This window comes from Pteropus alecto, unplaced genomic scaffold, assembly GCF_000325575.1.
Source record: "Pteropus alecto unplaced genomic scaffold, ASM32557v1 scaffold354, whole genome shotgun sequence".
NCBI lineage: Eukaryota > Metazoa > Chordata > Mammalia > Chiroptera > Pteropodidae > Pteropus > Pteropus alecto.
Window position 1 is genome coordinate 360,445 of NW_006435759.1, and position 13,167 is coordinate 373,611.

Consider the following 13,167-nt stretch of genomic DNA (forward strand, 5'->3'; position numbering starts at 1 on the left):
TCCCAGCCAGAGTGTGCCCAGGGTCCTGGCTCTGCCTCAGGCCCTGCCTGTGCAGCTGGGCCATGCCCCCTGCCCTCCTCGCGGGGCCTTAGCTCACTGCAGACCCTTCCACAGATGCCCTGAGTGGGTGGCTGGGAGGCTGCTGCTGTGTCCGGGCAAAGGGCTGGTAGCCAGACAAAGCCCCTGACCTGTCTGGCATAAACCTCCCCGTCTGCCCACCCGCTGGGGCGGGTGCAGCGGGGCTGCCATGCCAGCTCCCAAATGTGGCAACTCCACTTTAGAAGGACATGCTGACTTTTCCTGTGAATTCCCATGGCACCCCTCCCCCACTGCCTGCTCTCTCTCTCTCTCTCTCTCTCTCTCTCTCTCTCTCTCTCTCTCTCTCTCTCTCTCTCTCTCTCTCTCTCTCTCTCTCTCTCTCTCTCTCTCTCTCTCTGTCACACACACACACACACACACACACTGGCCCTAGGGAGCCAGAGCCAACAGGCTCTAGAGAAGGAAAGGAGAGGGCAAGGCAGGGGGCAGTCAGAATTCCACTCCTGTGCTGGGAGCATCCTGGAGATAACTGGAAGCCATGGTCCTGGCAGCACCAACACTCCCCTCCCCCAGCTGACACTGTCCCTGTCCCACAGCCTGACTAAGAGAGCCGAAGCTGGCCTCTGGGACCACAGGAAGGCAGGAGGCCATGGAACTAAGCCCGAAACCTCAGATCAAATTCCACACATGGGGAGAAGCTGCTCTTCACAGCCAGACCCGCTGAGCACAGGCCCAGAGGAAGCAGCCATGACGGCCCAACGAAGCTGAGAGCCGGTCCTCACCGACTGACTGAAAGACCTAAGGAGAAGCCGTCTGAGCCTGGCTCAGGGCACAGGAAACCTGAGAGAGCACTGAGCGGGGGCACTGTTTCTTTTGTCCAGACTCTAGTCCAAAGTGTTAAAAATAACAGGTTGGGAGATAAGATAGTGCTGTCTCTGACACCTGCCATCTTCGGGATGCTTATTTTTAAATCTCAGAATTAGCCCTGGGCCTGGGAGGAGGGGAAGGGGCAGTCGGAGGTCAGGAGACCACACTCTCCGTCACCAAGACGTTCCACCTTGGTAGTCCTGAAGGGGGACAATGGTCAGGGTGGGGCCAGGGGCACAGGGGTCCTGGCTCTGTCCTAGGCTCATGAGGAACTCCCAGCTGGTCTCTCACTCTTGCTGTGCCTCAGTTTCCTTTTAGGTACAGATAGCTGCCCATGACCAGCCAGAGGATGAATGATGGACAACAGCCCCTCTCAAGATCTCCTCCTGGGCTGGGTTGGAGAGAAGGTTGGGAGCTGGTCTCAGCACCTCTCTGCAAGGCTAGCTGTTGGGGCGTGGCCTGTCTTCCAGCTCATCCCAGCTCTGCTGTCACAGTCTGGCAGGGGCAGCTGCTCTGAATGAGGCCAGGTGCCATGGACAGTAAGGTCCTGAGGCCTATATAAGTAGGTGCTGCATACCTGTGGGGGAAAGGTGGCCAGGGTGCGGGCTCACCTGCTTGCTGGACTCTTCCTCCGTGCCCAGGCTATTCTCTTCATCCTCCTCTTGGTCATCTGTGTCCGACTCAGCCACGGCAATGGGTACACACACAGGCTCGGGATCCCCAGGGGTGCCCCGGCCTGGATGCTTGCTTTCCTCAAATCGGGTCTCCTTGCGAGCTGGAGGTACCTTCTCTGTCTCAGGGGGTGGTGGAGAGCTGGAGGTAGCAATACAGTTGGGCAGCTGGCCGCGGGTGGCAAGGACCACTGGCTTCTGAGGCCGCCGCTGCAGGAGCCCACAGCAGAAGTCCCAGGTGGTTCGCTTGAGAAAACGCAGGCCCCGCTGGATGCGGGCCAAGGCCAGCTGGAGGTTGTTCATTTCCCCGTCCTCGTCAGGGGCTGTGAGGTTGTCTGCGCTGAAGGAGCTGAGCAGCAAAGCCAGGAAGAGGTTCAGGACCTGTGGAGGCAACAGATGAGGCTCACCAAGGCAGGTGCCACGCTGCGGCGCTCAGCCTCGGGTCTATGATGAGGAAACCGGGGCCCGGGGACCCTAAGGACTACCATAGGCAAACAGCTCTCAGCTCGAACCCTGGGACTTGGATCCTGATCCTAAACCCTCATTCTCTTGAATATAGAGAGTCTGGCTATAAAAAGGAAGACGACCTCTAATACCTCCTCAGATAGTCTGAGTTGAGAGCATACAGTCCCAGGTTTGTTTGTCTTGGTCCAGGTTCAATGGGAGAACCATGCGTCCCTCCAATGTCAAAGCCTGTGGAAGAGGCCTGGCTGCCTTGGGAGTAGTGGGGGGCAGTGGAGGCAGAAGGAGCACAGGGCTGATCCTGGGAAGTGGGGTCTAATCTGGGGCCACTGAGGACATGATAGAATCCCACTGAGAAGCAACCCAGAGCTGTCAGGCTTTCCTGGAGGGAGCGGGGGCCTCTGCACCTGTTGGTGAAGGAGGGCTAGTGACGTTCCTCTGAGCTCATCTGAAGCCAGCCCATCGCTGGGCTCCTGCTATGTAGCACACTCTGCCTGTGTCCTCAGGTCTGACTATGCTTTACAGGTGAGAGACGGGAGGACTGAGCAGAGAAGGCGGCAACGGCAGGTGGCAGGGAAGAGCCCAGGTGGCAGTCCTCAGACATGTGGGACTAACTGCAGGGTCAGGCTACTGAGCCATGGGAGTGTCTACGCCGTGAGGGGTACTTAGATGGGTGCTGTGTGTGGGACCGGCCCATTGTGCCGCAGGAAGTCAAGGGAGGGGTTCAGGTTTCAGAGGTGCCAGAAGGCAAAGTACTTTACTTAATTTATTAGGGGTTAGGGACTCAGGACCCCTCAGGGCGGTTTGCATAATCCCTCTGCCTTTGGATGGTTTGGACCACTGTTTGTTAAACCATCCAGCAAGTATGAAGCTTTAGCTTTTGTTTAAAAAGAGGAGTTTTGAGTGCTAAGAGGCTGGGTGTGGGTCCATTTCCGTTTCCAGGAGGGTAAATGAAGATGGTGGTGGGCTTGTTCCTACAGGTAGGTCAGGCCGGCTCATGAGCATCAGCAGGCGGACAGGCCAGAGACCAACCTCCCCGCTTTGGGTGGGTGTCTCCTCCACCGAGCCACCCCCAGAAGGGAGTTCATTTGAATGGGGGCCCCTATGGCAGGGTGGTGTGTAAAGGTGGGCACACAGTTCTCACTGGAAACTCACCCCAAGCCCCTGCTCTGGCTTCTCACAAGCCCTTCAGACACTGTCAGAAGGCTGGGAATGAGAATTCTGATGAAAGCAGTGGGCAAGGTTGGAATGCCAGACCTCAGAAACTTGCCTCTGCTCTAAAGAATAACACACACTCATGTGTGCAGCATGGAAGGGTTAGAAAGCAGGATCTCCGGGATCCTTTCTCTATGGAGAAACGATCACTTTTGACACCCGGCAGCCTTTTTCATGTCGTCACTGGGGGGTGGGTCATGTGATGTGAGCCAGAGCTGCTGTCTACACAGACCTCTGGCCTGGCCCCTGCTTCTGGTTGCCCACCCTGGACCCTCCCCCGCAGCCCTCATTCATGCCTGGTCTTACCTCCCCTGACCTCCAGGCGTCTGGGGCCCAGGCTGAGGGCAGAGCAGGGGGGCTCCTGGGCAGCCTTGTCCACCTACACAGGACACTAGGGCCCCCCTTGTCAGTGGCTTTGAAGTTTGGCTTCTTCCAGTGCTTTCCCTGTCAATCATGCTGCTGCTCCCAGCCCTTGCCTGATCATCACTTCCCATTTTAATGGCAATTGCTTCCACCCACGCCAGGCAGCAGCCCAATTCCTGAGGCGGCCAGGGAAGGGGCTGCGTGGGCCGTTAGCTTCCCTCCCCCAGCAGCCTCTAATCTTCTCATCCCCAGACAGATCCACTTGGAAATCACAGGGCTGTGTGTGTGAGGGCAGCTCAGCCTGGCGCTGGACTGAGAGCTCCGTGTACTAGCGTCCTCCTCCTTGAAACACACAGAGTCTGGTAGCCCCGGGGCTGGGCCAGGGGCTGAGTGAGGCTCCACTATGATGGGTGGCCAGTTTGAGGGGATGGAAGAGGGACTGTGAGTCAAGCTGAAGAGCTGGGTTCCATTAGTGTTGTTCACTGAGGACCTGCTTCCTTTCTGGGCTCCACTTGTGGGGCCCGAGGGAAATTCACCCCAACTTGGCCTGGGCCTGCCCCGGCCTGGTTAAAGCACGTGGGAAGAGAAAGCAGGCCATTTTGGGGAAGGGCTCTGGAATTTGGAGCCCACAGTTCTCATACCACCTAAAACCCCTCTATGAGCCAATGTGAGCTGCCCACGCCTGTGTGGTCTGATTGAGAGCCAAACCACACAGGGGTAATGTCTGAGCATATTTGGGACATCTGCGCACCCAGGAAGGTGGCTCCATGTCCACAGTGGACACTGACTTTTTCCTGAATCACGGACTTGCCTCGACCTTGTCTGCCCACAGTTCTCACACCACCTAAAACCTCTCTATGAGCCAATGTGAGCTGCCCACGCCTGTGTGGTCTGGTCGAGAGCCAAACCACACAGGGGTAATGTCTGAGCATATTTGGGACATCTGTGCACCCAGGAAGGTGGCTCCATGTCCACAGTGGACACTGACTTTTTCCTGAATCACTGACTTGCCTCGACCTTGTCTCCAAAGGCCCCTTTTTTTGACATTTAGGTTTTGATCTCTCTCAACTCTGGATTTCCTCGCACTGTAAAGACACAAGGCAGATAGGTAGCCATAGGACCAAAGGCCTGGATCCCTCATGACAGGACCTCAGGAACTCCTACCACAGCTACCCAGGGTGACATAAAGGCTCCCATGGGCACCGCCTCACCTGGACTACCACGTGCTTGCATCTGTGCTTTGCTTATCCTGCTCCTTCCCTCTCTAGCATTACCTGTCTATCAGGTCAGCTCCAAGCCTCCTCTAGGAAGTCTTCCTTGCTTTCCACAGTTGGAGGGAATCAGCACTCAAGGGTTCTTCCTTAATGACTCTGATCATTCTGATCAGCTTGAGAGTTATTTCATGCCTTTTTGAACTCCTCACCTCCCATTCTCTCAAGCTGATGAGCAGTGTCACGGCCACATTTACCTCTGTATACCCAACAGCATCTGGCATGATATTTTGCATGCAATAGGGGCTCAGCAAGTGTTTGTTAAGCTGAATTGAAAAAGCATGTGATAAATCATTGAATGATTAATAACATAATGGGTAGATGAATAAATAAACAATGAATACAAAATGAGTAGATAATAAACAAACAGGCAAATAAGTGAGTGAATAAATGAATAAACAAATGAAGAGTGATATGAATGGATAAATAGGTCAATGAGTGAATGAGTAGATAGGTAGATGGATAAATGACTAGATGGTGGGATTGGTGAATGAATGAATGGATAATGTGGGGTAGATGCATGGAAGTGATGGATGGGTGGCTGGTGGACAGATAAATGGATGGGTGAACAATGAATGGATGGCCGGTAAATGAATAAGTAGATAAGGGTTGATGGATGGATGTCTGGGTGAGCAAGTGGATAAATGGATATGAGGATTGGTAACTGAGTAGATGGATTGATGGAGAGGTGGACAGATGGAGTTGGTGGGTGGGTAATTTATGAGTGGATGCATGGCTGAATAGATAGATGTGTGGAAGAGTAGAGAGACAGAAGAATAAATGGGTAAGTGACTAGATGGATTGATGAAAAGTACATGGAAGGGTAAGTGGGTATGTTGGTGGGTAAATGAATGAATGGATGAAAAGATATATGAAAAGATGGGTAAAAGAGTAGACGAATGGGTAAATAGATAAGAGATTGATGGGTGGATAGGTAGTCTGGTAGATAGATGACTGAGCGAATGAGTAGATGGATGGAAGGAAGGGTAAGTGAATGGACAGATGCATGATTGGGTGGGTGGGTAGCTGATGGATGAATGGATGGGTAGGTCAGGCCATTGGCTAACTTACCACAAGGTTGCCAATGACCATTACAAGCAAGAACACCAGCAGGCACAGTGACTGCCCAGACACCTCCATGCAGTCCCACATGGTCTCTATCCACTCGCCACAGAGGATGCGGAAGATGATGAGAAAGGCATGGAAGAAGTCCATCATGTGCCAGCGGGGCAGCAGGCCTGAGTCGCTGATGCGATGCCTCAGCTCTGAGTAGTTCTTCCCAAAGAGCTGCATGCCCACCACGGCGAAGATGAACACGATGATGGCCAGCACCAGCGTCAGGTTCCCCAGCGCCCCCACTGAATTCCCGATGATCTTGATGAGTGTGTTCAGGGTGGGCCATGATTTGGCCAACTTGAAGACCCGCAGCTGGGGAGGAAGGGGTCCTTGTGAGCTGTGAGCCCCAGATGAGCCGTCAGCCCCAAATGAAGGGCACCTTTATCCCCGTGGCTTCTGCCTGAAACCCCAGAGAGCCCTTGGAGGTCACCGACACCTGTTGCTCTGTTTCTCCAAGAGCACACACTACTGTTTCTGTCCGCAGCCTGAAGACGGCTTCACGGGGCTCCGCTCTGGGAGTCAAGTCAACAGCTCCAGCCTCATCTGCCCCTCTCAGCCCGTCTTTCTGTGTCCACACCAGCCTCCTACTCCCCTTGGTGTCACTTCCAGGAACTTCCCAGTAGATTCCCCTGACATGGTATGTCCTTCCTCGGCAAGACTCTTCTTCAGGCCAGCTCAAACCACGTCTGATTTGGCCAATCACTTCCATTTTTCTCTCCTCTTAGTTATCACAGAGAAAGGGAGCCAGTGTTTAACATGTATTGAACACATACTGAGCCAGACCTTATGCTTAGGATAAGTCAACTCATTCAGAACTCTCTATAACCACGTGAGGTTGGCACTATTATTACCTCCTTTGATAGATGAAGAAGCCAACTCTTAAAGGTGGAGTAACTTGTCTAAGTCCCTTGGCTCATGACAGTGCAGTCGTGATTAGAACCCACAGCTTGGCCTTTCTCTATTGCTCCCCCTCCCTATTCTGCCTTCCTAGCCCCTCCGTGAGCCCATCAACAGTGCTCAGAACTCCTTCAGGAAGCCTGCTTTGACCTACCTCTAGCCCCATGTCTGAACTTCTCAGGCATTTTGAGCTTCAAGCACAGGCCACAGACCAGGAGCCCTGGTATCACCTAAGGCCTACTGAACTGTCACCTTCAGTTTAGCAAGGCCTCCAGGTGATGTGTATGTGCATTCAAGTTTCCCAAATGCTCATTCTGAAACCAGCAGGCAAAGCCCCAGATAGGCTGTCAGCGGAACTAGCTCCAGCTATTACCTGACATGCAGCTTTGGGAAAGTGTTTCACCTCTCTGAGTCTTAGTCTCCTCCTCTGTGAAATGGGGATATAGTAATACCAGCCCCACTCCTGGGATCCTGTGAGGTCTAATGGGCTCATGGGGAACCATAAAGGGCTTTGTAAATCATGAGGTATGTCGACTGCTCCCCTGGAAGGGTATCTCCTTCTGCCTTGCCCACCTGGGTGCCCCTCACAACACTAACACTGGATCCGGCACCCAGAAGTACCTAGCAAATAGCTGTTAGGTGAAGGCATGATGGATCATAGTTGGGGGGACTGAGTGGTGACCTGGGAGGTGGCTGTGCCTCGATGCCCCAGACCCCCATGCCACCCCCCTGCAGAGGGCCCAGCCAGGTACCAGGCGGAAGGAACGCAGCACCGACAGGTTGCCCATGCGGGACAGGCCCAGCTCCATGAGGCTAAGGATGACAATGATGCTGTCGAAGATGTTCCAGCCCTGCTGGAAGTAGTAGTAGGGGTCGAGAGCGATGATCTTGAAGGTCATCTCTGCTGTGAAGATCCCTGTGAAGACCTGGGGAGGGAGCGGGAATCAGAACGACCCTCTGGTGGTCAGGGGCACTCTGCCTCTGCCTCTTGCTCTGGCAGGGTCCCCCTCCTGGGCTGTCGGCTCTGACGGCACCCAGGCTTCCGGTGGGAGCTTGCTTGACCGTGGCCTAGCCCCTTAGGGATACCTCCGACCTGATGCTCCTAGCCCTCTCTGTTGCTCGCTGAACATGGCAGGCTCTGCAGAGACTCATAGTCTCGGAGGCACCTGAGGGCAGGGGAGGCTGAAGTAGGCGGTGACATGATCCAGCCCCAGACTCCTTCCGGCCCGTGTTGCCACAGGACACATCCTCACGCCACACGTGCCAGATACATGCATTTCTACAAACTCATGGCTCACATGGCTCAGGGCCTTTGTCTACGCTTGCCCGCTCCCTCCATGTCCACACACTGAACTCTTATCACCGTAATAATAACCAGCTGCTGTTTCTTGAGGGCTTGACTACGTGCTAAGAGCTGGGCTAGAATGCTTTGCATGTGTCGTTCCTCTTAATTTGTCCAACAACTCAACGAGGAAAGTACCGGTACCCCTATTTTATAGTTAAGGAAACTGAGGCACTGAGAGGTCAAGTAACTGCTCAGGAGTCACGTAGCAAGTAAGGTTGAGAACCAGGAGATAAACTCGGTGCTGTCCTTTAAGATTTAGAGCAACCTTTCTCTTTTCTAGAAACATTCCTGAGGTGGGCAGAGGCTGGGCTTCACCTGGTTCATTGACTCATCAATCTCGAGCTGCCCAGCCGTGGCCAGCAAAGCCTCATGGTCAAGGAGCCCACTGCGCGGTAGGCCAGGCAGCTGTGACCATGGTCAACTACCCGAGCTGTGCCGATGGCTATGATGGAAGCCTGGTTCTGGGAGGAAGGGATGGAAGGGATATCCTGTGAAGGCGGGAAGTCGGGGCCTGTTCACAAGGCCTTCTGGGGCGGGGGGGCGGGTCATCCTGAGGGCAGCGAGGAGGCACTGAGGTCTTCTATAGGTGAGTCTGAGGTTAAAGTGCCAGGCTAACCCTGGGGACAGTGTCAGGCCTGCAGTAGCTGTGGGAGAGATGAAGGTGAGAGAAGGGGCATGGCTGAGGCATCTTGCTGGGGTCCACAATCAGGAGGGGGGTCACCCTGCCTTTGCTACCCACTCTGAGGGGTCTCTGTGCTGAAGGCAGAGGAGAGGCATCTGTCAGGCATCACAGTAGCAGCCCTTTCCTCCTCTGCTCAGAAGAGCCCCTGAGGTGGTGGGCAGGGCACTGCTGTTGTTCCTGGGGGAGGGAGCACCAGGATAGCAGGTGGGTGGGCACCTCTGCACTGTCACACAGGGCACCACCCACCAGCCCAGCCCTCATGACTGCAGTGGTCTCTTCAGTGCTTGTGCCCAGACAGAACCGTTCCTTTCCCAGCTGGGGTCTTAGGGAAGGGAGGGCCTTCAATATCTTCCAGCTTCGGCTCAAATTCCTGGGCTGCCCCAACATGAGAAGAGGCAACCTGGAGTCCTGTTTCCCCAGCACTCAGGCCTGTATCCGGGTTATGTACCCGTAACCGACCCAGCCCCTGCTACTCTTCCAGCCACACTCGCCTCCTTGCGGTTCCCTCCTCAGGGCCTTTGCACTTGTTGCTCCCTTTCCCTGGATCAAACCCGTCCTCCATCCACAGGACTCACTCCCTTCCTGTCTCTGCTTAAAAGCCACCTAATGGATGAGGCTCCCTGACAATTAAAATCCTGGCCCCTCCCACCACACTCTTTAGGCCTCTTGTTTATTTTTCTTTCCCTCACATTCCCCCATCTGACATACTATGTGTATTTGTGAGTCTCCTCCGGGCCAAATGGTAAACTCCACAGTAAGCAGGGCCTTTTCTGTCTTACCGTACCTAGAACAGGGCCAGCCCATTTGTTGAAGAGACATACAGCTCGTTGGGTCTTTGACCTTCAGCCCCCATTGTCCTGTAGCGCCCAGCTTTACTTCCCAGTCTCCCAGGCTTCCCGTACACAGCTGGAGCCTTCACCTAGCTGCAATCCCTGCACAGGGCTTTCCGGAGAGGCCACTTCCTCTCACCCCGGCCTTCTGGTCTCCACGAGCACCTGCCCGAGTGGGCCAGCATGGGTGTGTTCCAAAGGCCTGTTTGACAGGCTTCCAGGTGCTAATACTCATTTTTGGGTTAAGGAGCTCAGGACAGATCTCCTGCCTCACTTTGCCCAGGTTCACAGCTATTTTGGCAGCAGGATGGCAGATATTAGGTGGCACTGGAAATCAGGAGAAAAAGGCAGAGAGAGACAGCAGAGTCTCTTAGGGAGTGAACATCTCTGGGGAAGTGGTAAGGAAAAGAAACAGCATCACAGGGAAGCTCTTTAGAAATGCAGGATCTTCAAGACCCCAGGCCCATGGATGCAGAATCTGCATTTTGACTGGATTCCCAGGCAATTTGAAGTTTGAGAAGTGCTATTTTCAAGCGCTGGTTCTCACACTCGGTCCACTTTGCAATCACCTAGGGAGTTTTAAAATTGCTGGCGCTTGGGTCCTACCCTCAGCGATTCCAGTTACCTTGGACTGAAGTTCGGCCTGGGTAGCGAGATTTAAAGAAACTTCCTAGGTGGTCCTGAGGTGCTGCTGAGCTTGAGAACCACCGCTTTAGAAGTGCATGATCCTTCTTCCAAAGGATCAGCCTGGGCTTTCTAAGGCCATGTGAGCAAAGCCGGGTGGTTTAAGATGTGCAGAGAATGGCAGCCTGACCCGGGTTCCAAAGCAGGGTCTGCTACTGTGTGATCCTGGACCAGTTTCTTCATCTCTCTGAGCCTTGAGTGTCCTCATATGTCAAATGGGGATAATAATAACTCCGTAGGAGGTTTCTAAGAGTTAGAGCTAATGGATGTAAAGTGGGTGCTCCTATGAGAGGGTGATTATTGTTATCATCAGCAGCATTTATTATGACTGTGGAGAGTGGCCGAGAACTCCAGGCCCAGGCAGGAGCTGCTTTCAAATGCAAACAACTCTGCATGATTTATAGGCTCCCTGGGACCTGGCAGACAGAGGCTTCCAGTGTGGGGGACCTGCCTCCTCTGACCCGGGCAGGAAGTCTACTGAATCATGGCGCTAACGGTGGCTTTCCCGGAAGTTGGTGAACTTTTGAGGAACCTTGGCACATGTCTTTAATGGGATCATACTCTCCGCATTGCGAACTTGGTTTTAAAACATAGTACTTGGTGAACATCCTTCCATGCCAATTAAACGTGATCTATAGCATATTTTCTTTTGCTCTCTTTTTTAACCATTGTAGGATATTCTACTGTACAGATGTGCCACAAGTAGTTTAGCCATTTCCCTGTGATGGACATTCTTTTTATCCTTATTAAAAACACTGCCATAATAAATAACCTTTGCATATATGTTTTAAAAAATCTTGCCCATTTTTTTTTCTTAGGATAAATCTCTGGAAATGAAACTGCATTGTCAAAGAATATTTTTAGAGATTCTGACACATACTGCTACTGTCCATCAGAGGCAGTTTTTAACTAATTCCATGTTGTTGCTTATAAATATACTTTATATATTTAGGGTATAATCTCTTTGTCAACTGTATGTATTGCAATAATTTTCCTGGTTTGTCATTTATCTTTATTTATCATTGTATATTTTCTAAAATTACAAAATATTTTAAGCACATAGAAAAGTATAGAATAGTATAATAAGTACCTTTGTATCCACCACTGAACTCTGCCAACTATTAACATTTTGCCATATTTGTTTCAAATCTTGTTTTATTTTTTCTTACAAAATAATAACAAAGACTTAAATAGCAATTACTACATGCTAGGCCACGTACTGGTGCTTTACATCTCATGCTTTAAATCATTTGATCCTCATAATAACCCTATGAGATATGTATTGTTGTTATCTCCACTTTACAGATTGGGAAACTGAGATACTATAGAGAAGTTAGCCCAGTGGCACAACTGATGGAGCCTAACATTTGAACTAAGTACTTTAGCTTCTATCATGAAGTCTTAACCATGCGTCATCACAGGTAACACTGAAGCCACCTGTAGTACTACATTCGTTCAAAGGTATCACTATCTTGAACGTGATGTTTAAAGTTCCTATGCATGTTTTCACAGTTTTAATGTATATAAAACAATATATCATATTTTTGCATTGTTTTAAGCTTTATATAATATGGGCCATTTTGTATATGTTATTTCTTTTTTGCAAGTTCCTTTTATCCTAACGTCATTGTTTATGAGATTTATCTATGTTGATACATATATAGGTATTAATTCTAATTGTGTATAGTATTGTGTTGTATGAATACACCACGGTTTAAATATTTTTTTTAATGGATGGATAGATGGACATTTATGTTGATTCCAATTTCCCCTATACCTAACGATGCTACAAAGAACTTTCTTCTATAGGTCTCCTTGTACAGACATGTGAGACTTTCTTAAGAATACAGATATCTGAAATTGTTAAGTCATAGGGTATGGACATCTGTGATTTACCTGATATTATACAATTGCTCCCTGAAATGATTGTACCAAATCCACACTCTTACAAAGTGTGAGTTCCCACTGTTTCGCATCCTTGCCAACACATGGAAGTTTATTTTTGATTCTCTTATGGGTGAGAAATGGTATCTCGATGTTGCTTTCATTTGCATTCCTCTCTGTTTATAACCATCTGAATTTCTTCTTCTGTGATTTACCTGTCATTTCCTTTGTTCATTGTCGTGCTGCGTTTTTTGCCATTGGGTTGTCATTCTTTTCCTTACTGATGTGTAAGCATTTAATATTCGTTCTGGAGTTCATGTCATTCTAGTTAAATACTTTTCATAATATCAATTTCCAGTTTATGGTAGTGATTTCATTAGTTTATCATACCCTTGATTGGACATACATTATAAATTTTAAGATAGGTACATTTGTCAATCTTTTCTTTCATGGTATAAACTCTATATTGTTGAAGAGAGCCTTTCCAATACCAAGATACAATATTTTTTTCTCCTTTTTTTTTTCCTAAAAGTTAAAAAATTTTGGTTTATCACATTTAGGTGTTGAATCCAATTTCCCACAACTAATAATGAGTATGGTTGAGGGGATTTACATTTATTTGCTTTCATATAGATGACCATCCTGTCCAGCATTATTTATTGGGTAGTCTATCATTTTCCTACTGATTTATAGTGCCATCTCTATTATTTATCAAGTCTACAAATATGCATTTCCTATTTCTGGGTTCTCAATTCTGTAGCACTGGTCTAATTTTCTATCTTTGCAAAAATACTATAATATTTTAATAATTACAGCTTTATAATGTAGCTTAATATATGTA

At 50.3% G+C, this 13,167-nt stretch overlaps 1 protein-coding gene across 5 annotated transcripts in view; it reads right to left on the minus strand.

Moving 5' to 3' along the window:
- Positions 1 to 13,167, minus strand: part of SCN5A (sodium voltage-gated channel alpha subunit 5) — a 76,941-nt gene that overhangs the window by 25,321 nt on the left and 38,453 nt on the right. For 4 of the 5 annotated variants that reach the window (XM_006910784.1, XM_025046036.1, XM_006910787.1 and 1 more), the window contains exons 14-16: positions 7,654 to 7,827; positions 5,960 to 6,316; positions 1,504 to 1,958 (exon numbers count right to left, since the gene is read on the minus strand). In XM_006910784.1, coding sequence (XP_006910846.1) covers positions 1,504 to 1,958; positions 5,960 to 6,316; positions 7,654 to 7,827 — 986 coding nt within the window. The remainder of the gene's footprint in view (positions 1 to 1,503; positions 1,959 to 5,959; positions 6,317 to 7,653; positions 7,828 to 13,167) is intronic. The other variant, XM_006910788.1, reaches the window with a different exon arrangement.